The 17,494-nt window shown below is 35.6% G+C and overlaps 1 protein-coding gene across 1 annotated transcript; it reads right to left on the reverse strand.

Moving 5' to 3' along the window:
- Nucleotides 1-1,519: 1,519 nt before the first annotated feature.
- LOC138331532 (uncharacterized) lies at nucleotides 1,520-15,931 on the reverse strand. The gene is made up of 6 exons (XM_069279221.1): nucleotides 15,800-15,931; nucleotides 12,197-12,298; nucleotides 11,777-11,860; nucleotides 10,559-10,780; nucleotides 9,935-10,048; nucleotides 1,520-8,323 (listed from the first exon to the last, which is right to left on the reverse strand). Exons 3-6 carry the CDS (start codon nucleotides 11,835-11,837, stop codon nucleotides 5,946-5,948), a joined length of 2,775 nt encoding a protein of 924 aa, XP_069135322.1. The 5' UTR covers nucleotides 11,838-11,860; nucleotides 12,197-12,298; nucleotides 15,800-15,931; the 3' UTR covers nucleotides 1,520-5,945.
- Between the last annotated feature and the right edge of the window lie 1,563 nt (nucleotides 15,932-17,494).

Raw genomic sequence — 17,494 nt, forward strand, 5'->3', positions numbered from 1 at the left:
TTCACTCTCTGTAATCTTCGAAATAAGTCTCTGCAGGCCTGTAATTGGTTGTATGAATTTTTCTTTAAATACATTCGGGTTTGCTACAGGTATAGTTCAGGCACCAGTTTCATCAATATTCCTTAACTTTAAGGAATTCCCTAACTTATCCATAAGAAAGCATTACAGAAGTTAAGGAAAGTTCTTTAACTTAAGACGTTTCCTTAACTTCTGTAATGCTTCCTTATGGAATTGTTTAGGTCGATATGAGGTGTTGATAAATGCTAAGCAGATAGGGATATCCCCATTCAAGTGTAAGATTTTGGCTGACCAACCCGAGGCATGCCGGCCCACGAGGGTGATGATATCCCTATCACCTACAGATCCAAGTTAGATTAATTTTTACCCATACTTGAACACAAAATGAAGAAAATTCAGTTGATCATACGCCGTCATCACATGGACGTCACAATGCGTCAACACCAATGACGTAGTCGACAATGGTTGTCGATTGTATTAAAGCCCTCACGTCTTTTCTAGCGCGTGTGAGCTGTCTTTTCCTTACCCTAGTATAACTCCTCCTTTTGGGATGAGACAGGAGAATCTAAACACGATACATTTAAAGTAAATAGTCGGGCAAAGAAAACCAGTCTAAATTCGTTCATTGGCATTCCAAAAGTTCTCACATATTAATACGTCGGTCAAGTTCTGCTTACATTTCCCAGTTCTGACCATTGAACTTAGAAAAGTTGAAGCATTAAAAGCGAGGCTGCGTGGAAATGTAACCACCGACATAGTCAGCCGGGAGGACGTTTTAGGATTCCTTTACTTAAAATTAGTTTCTTCATACGCAGACAGAGTTTGGCGAGAGATTTTCTATTTCTATTTCATAAGAAATTATACTGGATACATTCACACCATTTTTACCGACTTTAGCCATCCTTGCCCAACTGTTCACTTTAAGTGGTCAAAAACTAGTCTTTGTCTCTTTTTCACTCCAAAGTGGATGAATGATTCTTTTCCTCTTACTTCTTGCACCACTATGTGTTTTGATAATAAAATGACAGTAACGCAAGCAAGGACGAGGTGACCTGAACTAATTACCGTCATCGCTGTCTTAGTGCCGTCATTTTATTGTTGTCATGAAATATTTATGTTACTGCGATGTCATGAAACTGTTGTTGCGACGTCATGATATTTTTGAAAAGATGTCAAGATAGCTTGTCTTAACCCTAGAGTAGGATAGAAAAAATTCACACCGGAAAAATTTCGGGATAATCCTGTGTGTGGAGAACAATTGTCGTCATAGGGTACTATATTGACATTGAAGTATGTAGCTAGTTATAAATTACGCTTTTTCATCATCCTGTGCAATTGAAGCAATTAATATTCGTCATTTCGTGACCAGAAAATATTTAAACATAACAAATTATGACAATATCAATAAACAGGAGGCTCATGGACCATAACGGTCACATGATAATTGATAAAAATTGGTTATGTCATTCATTAGCTAACTGATGTTTATTGTTCATGAAATAGAAACATAGATCTAATTGGTCTACATGCAAAGTTTCATTAAGACTGGTACATTATCGTGTTCACAAGGTTCAAAAATTATTAATGCAAAGGGCAATAACTCTGATATTAAGTTGAACAAGCTGATTTTCGAACTGGACCAAGATCTTTCCATTGTTAGTCTACATACAAAGTTTAAATTAAGCTGGGTGCATATTTATCGTATTTGCAAGGTCAAATCATAATAAGTAGTGCAAAGGAAAATAACTCCCTAAATTACAGTTGAATCAAGCTCATTTTCGAACTTGTCCCAGATATTTCCAATGTTAGTATACATACAAAGTTTCATTAATATCGGTTTATATTTACTCAAGTTATCGCGTTTACTATGTCAAATAATAATTATTAGTGCGAAGCGCAATAACTCCGTAAATTAAAATCGAATCATGCTGATTTTTGATCTCGTCTGAGATCTGTTCAATGTTTGTCTACATAAAAAGTTTAATTAAGCTTGGTTTATATTTACTCAAGTTATCGCGTTCACAGAGGCCAATCATATTTATTAGAGCAAAGGGCAATAACTCCGTAAATTCATAACGATCATGCTGATTTTCGAATTCGTCCGAGATCTGTCCAATGTTAGTCTACAAACACCGCTGACAAATGGTATTTTTTTCATTACCAAAAACATTACCACCATTGAAAAGTTTGAGCTTCTAATATTTATTTAAGGTAAAACTATGAAAAATTATTAATTACATACCGAAAAAAATCCGTGGCTCTATATAGCTATATCCTATATGGAATAAAGTACTGATTTCGCATGTGCCAAAGGAGAAACAAATTATTTATATTATTTTTTGTGTTAATTTTGCATATATATACACACACGATTAAACACCAATTATTGTTAAAATGATAAATATCATTTATGCTCTGTCGGCGATGGGGCAACTTTAAGCTCGGTTTATATTTTCTCAAGTTAATGTTCACCAGGAAATGTTAACGGACGACGGACGACGGACGACGCACGACGACGGACAAAAGACTATCGAAATAGGTCACCATGACCTATGGTCAGGTGACCTAAAAAGCGAAAACGAAAGTGGTTAGCATTTATGTTTAAATATTGTTTAATGCATATTTAAATATATTTAATAAGTTATAATTACTAGTATTAAGACAATGTAAAGTTGTTGCTATAAAAACAGCAATTCATATCACAGTTCTTACTCTTATCACAATGGAGTGACATCACAGCTAAAATAATTGGACGTTCGTTTACAATAAAATTATCCCAGAAGCATTGTTTACCCATTGTGGTTTTAATTTAAGACTAATATTGTAATGTAAATAATAATGAAACAAAAAGTACAAATTGACAGCCTATACGTAATAGCCGAACAAAAGGTTACAAAACCAAACGACAGTAAAGTCTAATACTGATTGATTCCTTCAATTGTAAATAAATTCATGTCAATATTTAGAAAAAAATGGCATCTTTCTTGGATTGTGCACACAAAGAGATATTTTGTATTATCATACATGTAACTATTCACAGGACATTCTATTATCATCAACATATAACACATAAGAACAAAACATTTCATTGTAATAACGGGACATTGCTTTAATGTGACTTATTCACGTACAACGTGATAACGTTTGTACGGAAATAGTACCTCCAGTGGTGATGTCTTTGTAATCTTCTAGATGAAATGACGTTAGCATCTTTTGACGTCATTCCATCACCATCATCACCATTATCATCACCACCACCGTCATCATCATCATCTTCATCATCATCATCATCATCATCATCATCATCATCATCGCCAACATCACCAACATCAGCATCATCATCATCATCATATAATTACCATTATCATCGCCATCGCATATCACTATCATAATGATGGTTTACATAAATGATAAGGTAACAAGAGTACAAATTGATAGCCTATACGTTATAGACGAACAAAAGGCTACAAAGTCAAACGACAGTAAAGTCTAATCCTGACTACAAAAACAGCTACAGGTAGTTACCTGTTCACACCGATTGAACATCGAATAAAGTCAATGGGATCAAACTTTGTCAAAGATAGAGGCACAAACGCGGTGAATTAGAAATTATATATAATTAGCCAACCATTGAGTGGGTACAGGTGCGATCTAAGTTACTCCATAAAAAGGCCTAATTGATTTTGCGTTGAATGAAAGTTCACTATGGTCTGCATCGTTGTCAGGTGAGTTCACTGTTTATGAAACCGAACACGCGTTCGTTTTTTGCTGAAACCCGTTTTGACTGGTAACACTTCCTTTTATAGTCTTAATCAAAATGGACATCACTTCCTTAGCAACGCTGACCGATATAACTCAAAGTTAGTTTTTTTATTGCATTTTCAGCTTTAAGCGATTCAAATCACACACGTGCATTACATGCACAACTATTTACACTCATTAGAATTTAGTGAGTTTTATAAAGATGTCCTCTCATCCTGCTAAAATCGCACCTGTTACAAATCCAAATGTAGCAAACATAAACAAATACATTATATATCCACACAAAATTATCAAACAAAACCTCACACAAGCATAATTTAGATAAAGTGATAACAGAGTACTAGAATAGAACTGATAAATGTACAACTAAAAATACAGCGAACTAGTATCAAATAGGAGACCACAAAATGTTCACCTGTGAAACTAGTATTACAGTAGTTGATCATAACACTAGACATCCGGTTATCACATTCCGTCTTTGCATATTACAGAGTTAGCTCCCTTGCGGGTAGGTATCGATTGTTACGTCATTATTTTGTGAGCCCAATTCACGTCGTCTCTCCGAAAGGTATGACGTTACGCTCGAAAACACATGACGTCACAATCAATACCTACCCTCAAGGGCAGATAATTCTATGATATGCAAATACAGAATAGCGCACGCTATCTGACTACCACCATATACACAAGCAGCAGAGTAATGGTTTTCATTTAATTCTGTAGTCCACAAAATGATCAGATAGGTAATCAAATAGAATTATTCACAAATAGAAACATGACTACGAGTCCATGTACTCTTCGTGGTTTTTTTTTCTCGAAGCCTTCTTCGCGTAATCAAAATCCATCACGCGGATAGAAACAGGCCGCAGAATTATCTCCTCGTTAAATTAAACATCTGGTATACCGTCAGTTAATTGTTAACGCTAGAAATCCGGTCAGTTGATCGTTAACGCTAGAAATCCGGTCAGTTGATCGTTAACGCTAGAAATCCGGTCAGTTGATCGTTAAAGCTGACAATGCAAGTTAAAACATGCATTTGAAATTTAAAAAAATATATTAACGAAATATTTTTTCAAAAATTGTTTCTGAGACATCCCCTAGTTATGACAGTGTGGTATCTAAGGAAGTGGCAGCCATTTTTCTTTTGCTCTGCTTAGTAACCTTCATTGGCCAACCCCCTATATAAAGCACGGGACACTTGACACACGTGTGTCATTCTAACCATGTCTTGTCTCAGATACACATGCCCCGGTATTGCAAATAACAATGTCAAATTGAAAATAAACACTGCACTCACCTGACAATATTTCATTGAAGTAATAGATGAATGTGTTGTCAGCTATATCCCAACATATGTCCAATACGAACTAATAAAACACTTCAATATACACCAAGTTTTAAACGTACATGTACATCGACACGTGTGTGTCCTTGATAGTTGTCGCTCGTTCGGGTCAGGTACGTAGTCACGTGTACATGGTCAGTTGAGTGCATCGAGTACGAGATGATATACGTGGAGATATGTGGACGGATTATTGTTTGGATTTCTATTCACTTGCGTTGGAATTTTATTTTGAGAAACATCTAAAGAACAACTTAGAGGAGTTGACATGTTTTCTTGCTAAAAAAAGTCCCATATAGTTTTACAGGTGAGGCTTTTGTTTACCTATTTGTAGGTGATATATACTGTGGACTGCTAGGTGTATGGGTACATGAATGAGCGCACGTGTGTCGATTCACGCGCTTTATATAGGGGTCGGTGAGTCGTCAGAATGTAAAACAAAAATGGCTGTTCTCAACCGGGGAATGTCTCATAAACGATTCTTGATCAACGAGTATACTTATTTCTACAAAAATCATTTTAATAATTTTAACTTGCATTGTCAGCTTTAACGTTAGAAATCCGGTCAACATATAGCGCACAAAAAATGGCTATCTGACTACCACCATTGAAACAAGTACATGTAGCTGCAGTTAAGGTGTTCGGATTTAATTCGGAGTACAAAGTATGCTTTCTATAGTTCATAAGATGATCAGATAGTTAATCAAATAAAGTTATTCACAAACAGAAATGTGACTACAAGTGCATGTATTTTTCGTGTATTCATTTTCTCGCAGCCTTCTTTGCGTAATCAAAATCACGAAGTGAGAGCGATTCATAAAGTTTAAAGTTCTTTGCGGATATAATCCATTCGTTTCTGTACATTATCTATTTCACGTTTTTGTGTTTCCGGGAGCATATGGAGAAGGTTTTGGAGAATGCGAATGGCCTCTTCATGTCTTTCCTCTTTTCTGTAACAGTCAACCAAACCGTACACAGCTGTAAGCTCATGTTTCGGGAGAAATCGAGATGATACTTCACCTGAAAGTATACAATGTGGGCTCGCACGTCTGAAGGCCGTTTCTGCCTCTTTGTTTTCTCTGGCAACAAACCAGAACTGTCCTATCCGTGACCATATCCCACGAATCTTCTGATCATTGGAGACAGCTTCACCACTCTCCAGCTCTTTTATAACAACTTTTCCTTTTTCGATGATTGCTGGTTTATCAATTTCACCGTTTCCTGTCATCCTCAGAAGTTCAATATACACACACAAAAGCTGTTTCTGACATCTCAACCTATGAATGTTATCTTCACATGCTTGCGAATTGGAAATACCAAATTTGAAGTAGAATGATTCGTCCTGAAGAAGTTCTTCGTATCTTTTAGCTGTGTCATGCAAGTCTTCAGCTGTGGGGATACCCATCTCAGGTATGTTTTCAGTGACTAGTGCTAGAGTACCGCTTACCTTAGCTAGCATGGAGACCAGGGGGGTGAATTTTGGACACTTGCTTTGTAGGATCACTCCAAGTTCATCGGCAAGAAAGAGGTAGTGACAGCATTTGCGTTTCTCGTTGTTATCAGCATACTTTCCAGTGTAAAATATGCGCCTTCCATAGGTGTAAAATGAATATGTAATCATCTCCTGAATGAAAGGTTCTGTCAGATGATTTAGAGGAACTGCCGTCTCCTTTTTGCAAAGGATGTCATACTGATGCATTGTCAGAGTTTTGCCTTCGTAATTCTCTAACAATTTTAAAAATAGTAGAACTTCCCTCTGAGGTCGTATTTTCTGCAGAACAAAATGTCGGATAAAGCTCTCTATTTCTGTGCTTTGAAGCTCTGGCAATGTTGCAAATTTAGCATCTATAGCAGCAGCTTTCGCCTTTGCGAATTCTCGATGTTCCGCGTACGAGGTGCAAAGATGAAAAGATATTTCCTCCTCCATTTCGCTTTCTGTTGTTCCAATCACTTTATACCAATACTCCAAGGACTTGTGTGAGTGGTACTTTTCTTGCGCTGAAAGACCTTCGAAATCGCTAGTATATGCCACCAAATCATTGACCACAGCGATAAGTACAAGGGTTTCGATATCCTTTATCTTCGAATCCATAGCATGCAGCAGGACTGATTTTGCTTGAGGAAGAATAGACACCATGAGGTTATAATCATTTTTATCTCTATTTTCCTTGTCCAAGATCAATGCAAATGTCCAAAGCAGTCTCTTTAGTAGCCGTTTCTTGGTTTCCTCTTCTGTGAAAGCGGCCAGAGTTAGAGATACCGCTGAATGCATATTTAATGTTCTTCTATCGTCGATTCCCTGGACCGTTCCGAACGAAAATCTCTGCACAGCTTGGACTAACGAGTCGGTGCTAAATGAACAACATACTGCATCGTTCTGCATTTCGTTTTCGCTATCCATAACGTCACATTCAGGCGACGGAGATAACAGTTCGAACATTACTGTTGGAATGTTTTCACATTCTAGAAACTGGGTCATCTTAAACATTTCAATCGCATCTTCATCAAGATCTTTTTCCATGATTGTAATAAACGCGTAAAGATTGCTAAACAGACCTCGATTATTATCATCCAGCTGTTGAAGCTTACCATCGAGTCTTTTCAGTGTCTTTGCGTTTAAAAGCTCTAAAAATTTCATGCCACTTTTAGAGCAGTTTCTCATATACGCGTTCGCGCAGTTGAGCCCTAAGGGCAGATAACTCATTCGCTTAGCCAACTCCGTTAATGCGTCCCTTTCTGAAATCTCACACCGTTTTCCATCACTCAGGAACAGTATGGCTTCTTCTTCAGTAAACCCATTAACTATAATGCGCTTAGCGTTTCCAACCTCCAACAGTGTATCTACGGTGGTAATGATTATTTTTATATTTCCTCGTGGGCTTGGTAACAATTTCTTGACAATGTCTACCACAATTTCCCGACAAAATTGATTGACCTCATCGAAGATTATTATCTGTGGTACGTCTGCTGTTTTCTTGAGTAGGACGTTGGCAGTCATGTCTGCAAGCTCGTTGATGGGACTTTCGGTGTCTTTACTTTTTCCTTTAAGGATTCCAAGCTTGTTAGCAAGTTTTGTCATGGACATCTGCAGCGATGCTTGGTCCTTTGAGCGCATCATCCACACAGTTGAAGTAGAATGTGCTTTATAAACCTTGTTTCCATAATGCAAGGCCATTTGAGTCTTCCCAGATCCCGACGTCCCTACAGAAATAAACAAAGGCATATGATATTTAAGTGATTCTGAAAATAATTACAAGTACCATATGTTACATAAAATAAAAATAATACAAAATGTACCGTACTGCTGTTTTGTTCATCTTCAACATGTTAGTGATGCATAGATCGATAAAGGGACAGAAGAGGCTGAAAAACAAAACCTTTGCAAAACACAAGGATTTTTAATCGACATTATTTATATATATATTAGTATCAAAGGTATGAACTCTACGGTAGCGAAATAGATGTTTTTAATTCATGTTTTGGATACAATTGGTCTTTATATATCAGGTACGCATATCGTACCTTAAAGCTGACAATACAAATTAAAAAGTATTCATTTATGATTTAAAACGAAATATAAGTACATTTGTATCTCAGGAATCGTTTATGAGACGTCCCTATGTCGGGGTCAGACATTTTTGTTTTTCTCTCTTCTTGTATACCGACACGCTCACCGACCCCTATATAAAGCGCGTGAATCGGCACACGTGCGCTCAGTCTATACATGTACATATACACCTAGCAGTTATCCACTGTGTATCACTTCTAATACGTAAACAAAGCCCTTACCCGTAAAACTGTGTAAGACTTGTTTAAGCAAAAAAAAAATGCATGTCAACTCCTCTAAGCTATCATTAAGATGTTTCAAAATGAATATTCCACACATCCTGTCCCGAACAAGTGACATGAGCGTTCGACTGATTACACTCTTTTCCAAGCAGAGTTAAAAAAAATGGCGATTGCATTTCCTTAGAAAGGCAAAGGGTTGTCTAAACGAAGTTTTGTTATTATTATTATTACTATTCTTAACCTTAAATGCATACTTTTTAAATTTCATTGTCAGCTTTAACGAGAAATAATTTATCTTTCCAAAAGCGTAGAATTTGTGATTTTGCCTTGGATATGGAGCTTTTTTAACTTGTCAGGCTAGTAGCGGCTGTAGATTGTGATGCAAATATAGCATTACAAAATAAATTTTAATGGTTAATTTGAATATATTTTAATGTTATTAGATTTATTTAGAGTACACTCGTATGATGTATCCACAACATCAAAAATATAATCAGGTTTAATCATTAAATAGTATCCTGATATGGTTCTGCCCATATGTAATTGTATTTGGTTGGTCAGAAATCCAAGATGTCACCACAGCCACCACCATGAAAAACACATCTTTATGTAAAGGAAGTGCAACATTAAAAAACTTATTTTCGATATCCAAAACCATATGTCGTTGCAAAATCAAAGATGGACGCAAAAGTCACCATCTTGAAAACATATGTAGTTTTGTATCTATTCAATTTCGTGAGGGCCCTTGAGCCTCTTGTTAAAATGGTATTACAAGTTGTTATCAAATCGTTTGTACAGCATACTGTAAATGTACTTCATTTTAGCGCAACAAACTTTTAGCGCAAATTCAGCCTTGAACCGGTTAAACGCAATGATAAATTTGCTCAATCACCACAATGTCTATATAAATAATATACAGAAACAAAATTAGCGGAAACATATTTAACGCAACAATGGACGCTATAAAGCGATAAATTAAGATTACCGCTAAAATATTACGTTTGCAATCATTAGTTTTCATACCTGAAAGTATAATGCCATCTTCTTTTTCCAATTCCTCCGTAAGTTTTTGTGATGCCTTTGTTTCCATATAGGCCCCTCTTATCATACTCTCTTCTACATTACATGGAGCTCTTTCTACAATGTCCATACACGAAGGTGATTATACAACTGCTTAATTTTCTGTATAACATGAAATATTAATTTTAAAGAAATGTTCCTTGATTTCATGGTTGCTATCATCGTAAAACAAATACTGAATTAGAACAAAGACAAGAGATCCCAGAGGGATATTGGCGCCCATCAAAGAATTATCAATGTCTGACAATGGAAAGATGGATCTTGTCTCTGCTTTCCAAAGTTTGACTACATACTATATATATAAAATTTGTGACAGATCGCTTCAGTACTTTCTGAGAAATAGCTTCAGCTATCAAAATCTAAGGGAACCATGCATGTAAAATTTGAGAAATATCCGTGGAGTACTTCTCAAGATATAGCAGTAACAAGCTGTATTCATATGGACGGACCACGGACAACGGACAACGGACGAAGGCGATTTGAATAGCCCACCACCTAGGTCTGATGGTGGGCTAAAAATGGTAAAACGAAACAACACAGCTACTGTGGAAATGCCTTTATATTTACCAAGCGATAAATCTTTCCTGCTCTTCTTGTACTCCCGAACAGTTTGCAAAAGGTCCTTCCTTCCGGTCGCGTCTAGAATGTTCTCTAGGCCTGCAGTATCAGTTTCGCTAAACACATTCGCTTCCATGGCTATCCGTAACAAATCTGTCCCAGTATTGGCGTTGTCTAATTCTTGCCTCGTAACTTTATCGTGAATGCAAAAAGCCATTTTCTTAACGTCTTCTGTAATGTTAAGAAGAACATAAACATGCGCTAATCATTCGGCAAACATCGGCCGATTCCGGTACCCTTAGATGAAGTGTACCAGAAACGGAATCGGCCGAGGTTTGCCGAATGACATTCTAATTTCTTTCATAAAAGTGATGCGCAACTTGATTTCCAGACACAGAACAATGCTTAGATAGCAGAATTTAAATGTTTAATAATTTTTGGAATTTTGGGAAACTTTGAGAAAAAATTATAGTTTACGAAAATATGAAGAAGACGAAAATGAAGTATTATAGATATTCCAGCGGGACCTAAGAGCATTAGTTCATCTATATTAGTCAACTAATAGTATCTTTACTTCTGTTTTTCTTCGTTTTACTCTTCTACTTTGAAACATTTCTAAACTATTGTAAAACTAGTTTATGTGGGGTTGACAAAATGTCTGTCATCGCAATACAATCAAGCCGCCTGTCGAAAATGTTGTATTCCCATTGGCCAAAAAAAAATTGCACAACAAGAGACCAAGTGGAACAAATTATTGTTTCGCATTGAAAACAAATAATCCATTTAAAGAAATTATCTTGAATTGATGTTTCTTTAAATTTATCAAATCATTTGGTGGGAAAATGCCAAAAAGACTCAAGATATACGTGATTTTAATGTAAATCTGATCAGAAATAAATCGATACAATACTGAAAATACATTTATAGTGGACCCTCGAAATCGGGACTTCGATAATCCGGAAAACTCAAAATCCGGACGGAAATGCTAGGAAACTTATTTTATTTATATCCAAGAAAATGGAATCCAACCGTCAGGAAAAATCATTTTCCGAACGGAAATGCCAGAGAACGGATTATATCATTAACGAAATTAACAGAATCCTGCAGTCCGGAATTCAAAATTCGGACTGAATGAACAGATAATGCATGTGTCCGGATTATCGAGGGTTCAATGTATAAACATTGTGAATGTTAGTCTGTAGATATTATACAGTCAGCACGACGTACCTTCTGACAGCTTCTGACAAATCTCCTTGCAGAGGAATGTCGTAAATGAATCTGTCGACATCTTGTAAAACTTCAGAGCGGCACCTACAAAATTTAAAAAAAAAGTTTTTATTTGGCTTGGCTTTTCTTTCACAGTCTTAATACATTATTGTGCAACACAATGCTTTTTTTAGATGTTAATCACTTTTCTCTTTAACCGCAGAACACTGAGTGACCATCAACGAAGTTAAACATATACAGAATGAAAAATATCGGAAATTATCACAAACAATATGCGACAAAAGCATTCAGTGATTTTTACCAAACTTCAAAAACAAGAACCACTAGACACTGTACCTTACCTGAAGTTTGTGTATGTTTTATCACCTCTATCCGTTCTACAGGTAACATCATAGTCTCAAACATAGATTACATACGTACCTTATATATATAAAATCTGGGGTCCACTCCTTCACATAGACTTAGTCACTGTCATGGCTTACCATCTCAGACAACACGGGACCAGCGTCTCAATCCATCTCTCTGGATACGATAAAAAAGAATACGGAATCACCATGATAACTGGTTGAATCATATTTTCTTTCATACCTACAGGTGTAATACTGGCTGGTCCAGGGCAATACACTCATGTCGCCTGCGGCTGTATTGCATGTCTACCCATGCAATAAAGCCTCGTGACGTCACGGCGTCAACAAAATATCTATTTCCTCGGTAAAATTTAAACATTTTTTTCACAAATATGACTGGTTTTACTATATAAGATGCACACGATGAAATTTGTGTTGAAAATATCACATAAAATTTCATGTATGGAAAATTGATTTCCAGTCGTGGATTTCTTCGAATTTATTTCAAAATGGCTGGATATTATAGTTGTAAAATTTCAATAAAACGTCGAGGTATGAAAGAAAAATACTCTTTCATAAGTGGATATGAAGGATAGGGATATTCTACCCTCGGGATCACAAAATGTTGCAAAACCCTCGGCATGCCTCGGGTTTTACTACATTTTGTGACCCTCGGGTAGAATATCCCTATCCTTCATATCCACATATGAAAGAGTCTTATAGTCTTATATTGTTGACATGAAACTGTATAAATGGATCAAACAGGTACTGACAAAGTGTTGATAGTTTGTTCACATAATTAATTTATCATATCTTATGTCTGATTTCTGTCCAACAGTGAAGCTATCTACAGATAACTTTATCAATAACCAGAACGCGTGTTAGTTATATTCCCAACAATTTAATGTACAAAGTGAAGTGTGCATGCACTATTGCTTGTTAACTTTACAATTGAGCTGACAGCAGGGGAAATACTTTTTTAATTTCCAACAGTCAGAATAAAATCTGTGTATCTGTGTATGTGTGAGGTCATAAACAAAACCGATTTACGTCTCGTGAAAATTCGAAGAATTTCACTATGAAAAGCATAAAAATATCTCAATGTATATTTTAAATAAAATATTTCGCATGCGCAGTACAATGTCAGATCTATTGGAGGAAGTAATTTATTGTTTGAGTTACGGCTTTTAGGTATTTGTTTTACACCCTCATCGGCAACATCAACATTGGGATTCTAAGTCACGTTTGACAATGTAAAATCACATTAAATTGCACTATAACTAGGAAACAATGCTGTTACTGTGACATGGGTCAAAACACATTAACAGGGATTAGAAAAATATCTAATTCGGTTCTGGTGTTTGGGCGGTCAACAAATGTTGGCTGATTTTGAGTTATGGTCTAGGTTTTGACAAACAACTGTTATCAATTTAGATTTTACTGAAACCTGGTTACTAGTTACTAATTTGTGTCTATCAGAACTCCTGTACCACCATTGTATAAATATATATTTACCAGGCTCTAGTATGTTTCCAGTCACAATTTCATAATTGGGGCGGATTTGGAAATAAATCGAGTCAGATTATATTTTAACTTAGTCCAGTTTAGTTTACTCTTTGCATCCGTAAGAACACTTATTGAGATTGAAATTTAGTTTTGTAATTTTGAGGTAAAAAAAAAACCTTTTGGATTTTGAAATAGTATATAATCAAATAGTATTTATGTCAGTTTTTTGTATCTAGTAGGACTGACCACATGACTGAGAATTAATAAAGATTAAAAGATGACAAAGCATTTTAATACAATGTACATATACATGCAACTACTAAATAGGAAAACAATCTCACAATGAGGCTTTATATAGATGTACTTTAAACACACTTAATGTCAAGTACTATAATCATAGATAAAAAGGCATGTATATTTGTAAGTAAAACGTATAGCCACACATTACTTATCATACAAAATGGTTCCTAAATGGGCATGTTTTCCACGTGACATGAAGATACTAACTAGTCAAATTGATTGTAATTTAAATCTTGGTCTGTGTATTATCATTGCATACATTTTTTTACAAATTCTATTTCAATCAGGAGCTCCAAAAATAAAATACAATATATTATTCATCCCTACCCCTATCTTTTGAAAAGTTAGAATTATTAGCCTAAGATATAGCAAATAATGGTCCTAAATGACCCTATGGGCCAGAGGTACGGGTCAAAACGGGGTCAAAAGTACTGAAATTTCAAAAATCTTCTGAATTCACTGGTATGATGCAATCAAATACGATTCACAGATTAAAAGGTGAAATTGATATAATCATTTCAAGAGCATGATGGGAGCAATGGGCCAATATATAGTATTAGATTTCACGTGACCGTTAATTACAGTCCATGGGAATCTTGTTAGATTACACTACAACAACCACACCTTATACTATTTTCTAAGATGGACAGGAGTTGCCGAAAATGTTGGCCTCCTGTCTGCAGATCTACTAGGCCTCCATTCGTCAATTTTTCTATGATTCACATCAACATAGGAAGATCGAATACAAATGTAGTGTGTGTACTACCATCATATGAAGTTTCCTTTACAAAAATTAGGAAGAAAAATAAAAACACGCTGCCATGTACTTTCTCTATCATCTTGCTTTGTATGCATGTATGCAAAAGAAAATATGGCACGGGATGTGACAGACATTTGAAAGAACTGTAAGCAACGAAAAGTGAACTGGTTAATCTTCTGTTGTCAGCATCAGAGAATATTGTCATTAATAAAATAAAATCTTTACAAAAATGTAAATGAAACTCCCCTCTCATCCCCCACCTATCTGTATATCTTATTGTACCTGTTTTCTACCTCCTATTCCGTCTATCTCTCCCTCTTCAAATTGTGCATATGTAAATGTATTGTCATCTTGTTTTTGTATGTTATTATATTTATTAAATTGTACTGGGAGAGGGCTTAAAATAAGTTCGTCAATTTAATTGTGCCCGATCCCATTGTTTTTGTTTTTTGTTTTTTTTTTGTTTTTTTTTTTTTTTTTTTTTTTTTTTTTTTTTTTTTTTTTTTGTACAAATCAAATATGTTTAAATCAAATGCATCGCTTTGTTTACGATAATGTAAATGTTTCATGTAGGATATGATTACCCTTGGTTAACTGAGTTGATGGTAGATATACGTATAATGGTATAATCATTATCGTCATCGATACTCCATGGCAAGGACGTAGATGACTTACAAATCCTTGTTCATGGGTTACTACACTATCACTAAGTGATATCCACCTCTGGGAATATTTTATAGAAAAACTGAAGGCAGTTGAGGAGTACAAACGCTGACCAATCCCAGGCCGGCAGACTTCCTTTGAAGATTACAGACGCAGACACCAAACTCCAAATTAAAGCCACACAGTCAACCGCAGTGTACCGTTAATAATTCTTTTGATGTATATCAAAGGATCGATCTACCTGTCTCATCTGATATAGCACAACAGCATTCAAGTTTGCTAGGACATATTCCAGGGGTGGGTTCATAACAAGACTCGGAGAGTGATAGTAAACGCTAGGATATCGAGCATGAATCATGATGTACATTGTACTTTACATTAGTGATTCCGTTATTATACGTTTTGGGAAAGTTTCTGAAATAAATATCCTAAACCGTAATATCCTACCTGCAAGATTTTGAAGATCTGTCGGATTCAAGATGTCAGACGTATATACAATGAACGGAATGTTCGGGATTTCCTGGTAATGCAGCTAGCTACTTTCAGTTTGAACATGTCCGGTCACGTGACCAAAATACACATTTCATTTTTAATAAAATAGCAAGTCTGCAAAATAAAACTAGTTATATTCTCATTTTATTTAATAAAATGAAAATTTACTTTAACATTTTGTCAGTTTGAATCGTGTTTAGATCAGCATAATTTATTGTTCAATTGTCACTTTCGGTTCGTAATCTAAATATATCAGCCATTCCACTTATGTAACTATGTATAATCACTCTTTCTCGCTCTCTCTTTCTCTCTCGCTTTCCTTCTCTCTCTCCTCGTTTGTATATACTAGAATTCTGACTTGTAAACAAACCTACATATAAATAACCTATCAGAACGTCATGATCAATTTCATCCACTATGTGTAATGATAACAAAACATGGTTTCGTACTTTTTCCTCTTACGCTTATTGACACATTATTGAATTGTCTATCTGGGGAAAACACTGAAAAATCGTTTGCTCACCTGTGAATATTCAATCATTAAAGCATAAGTTATGAAACAAATTGATCAGTAGAATAATAAGTGCCTTTTGTGATGACCATATTAAAACAATAGTCAATACATCCAACTACAAATATTTATTTACTTGCAAGACATTTTTTTGATGGAGTTGTCTCCCGTAGATTATATTTGATAATCTTGATATTGATTTGTGATATCGGATGCAGGAATGTTTGTATTTTAAATGTTTGTATAAAATGTTGAATAATGCTAATGTCTTAAATATTGTATCCTCGATACCCAAGGGGTTACTATCACTCTCGTCATATCCACCTCTGGACTATGTTATAACGAAACTTAAGATTCTATGTGCGACAACAGATGAAGTAAAAAGTTGGTCTTTTGATGGATATTAATACAATCGAATAACAGTACATGGTATGACTTTGAAGATTGGACTCACTCTCTGTAATCTTCAATGGAAGTCTCTGGGCCTATAATTCATCGTTTTTATTTCCCCTGAAATGCAATCGGTTTTGCTATGGCATAGTTCAGGGCCCATTTTCATGAACATTCCTTACCTTTAAGGAATTCCCTAACTTATGAATAGAAAAGCATTACAGATTGAGACTAAAAGAGATTAAGATGTAAATAATTAAGCCGTTTCCTTGTTAATAACTTCTGTAATGTTTTCCTATGGAAGTTTTTAAGGTAAAGAATGTTGAAGAAACTGGTCCCTCAGGGGTAGATATGCCGACAAATGTCAAGCAGACTGGGATATCTTCCTTCACGTGTAATATTTTGGCTGGTCAACCCGAGGCATGCCGACCAAAATCTTTAATGATGGTTACATAAGTGTAAGATACCATTGTCCACCAACCAGATCCATGTTAGATTAGTTATCACACATACTTTAACGAAATGGGGAACGTTATGTTATTTAGAAACATTTTCATACGTCACAATATGTCAAAATTAATAACGTCGTCGACAATGGTTGCCGCATGTAATAATGACGTAATGTCATTTTCTAGCGCGTGTGAGCTGTCTTTTCCCTAACCCTATAGAATCACTTAATTCTTTTATGATGATACAGGAGAATCTCAACCCGGAGGATTTAACTTGTCAAACACGAGGCTTTGTCTCTT

Source organism: Argopecten irradians, chromosome 9, assembly GCF_041381155.1.
Source record: "Argopecten irradians isolate NY chromosome 9, Ai_NY, whole genome shotgun sequence".
NCBI lineage: Eukaryota > Metazoa > Mollusca > Bivalvia > Pectinida > Pectinidae > Argopecten > Argopecten irradians.

Excerpts from the sequence above, each read along its gene's own strand:
- LOC138331532 (XM_069279221.1), bottom strand. The coding sequence starts at position 11,837 with ATGTCGACAGATTCATTTACGACATTCCTCTGCAAGGAGATTTGTCAG. Across the intron at positions 10,781-11,776 it reads TTGTCAGAAGCTGTCAGAAG|AAGACGTTAAGAAAATGGCT; the intron begins GTACGTCGTGCT and ends TTAACATTACAG. Across the intron at positions 10,049-10,558 it reads CAGGAAAGATTTATCGCTTG|AAAGAGCTCCATGTAATGTA; the intron begins GTAAATATAAAG and ends TGGACATTGTAG.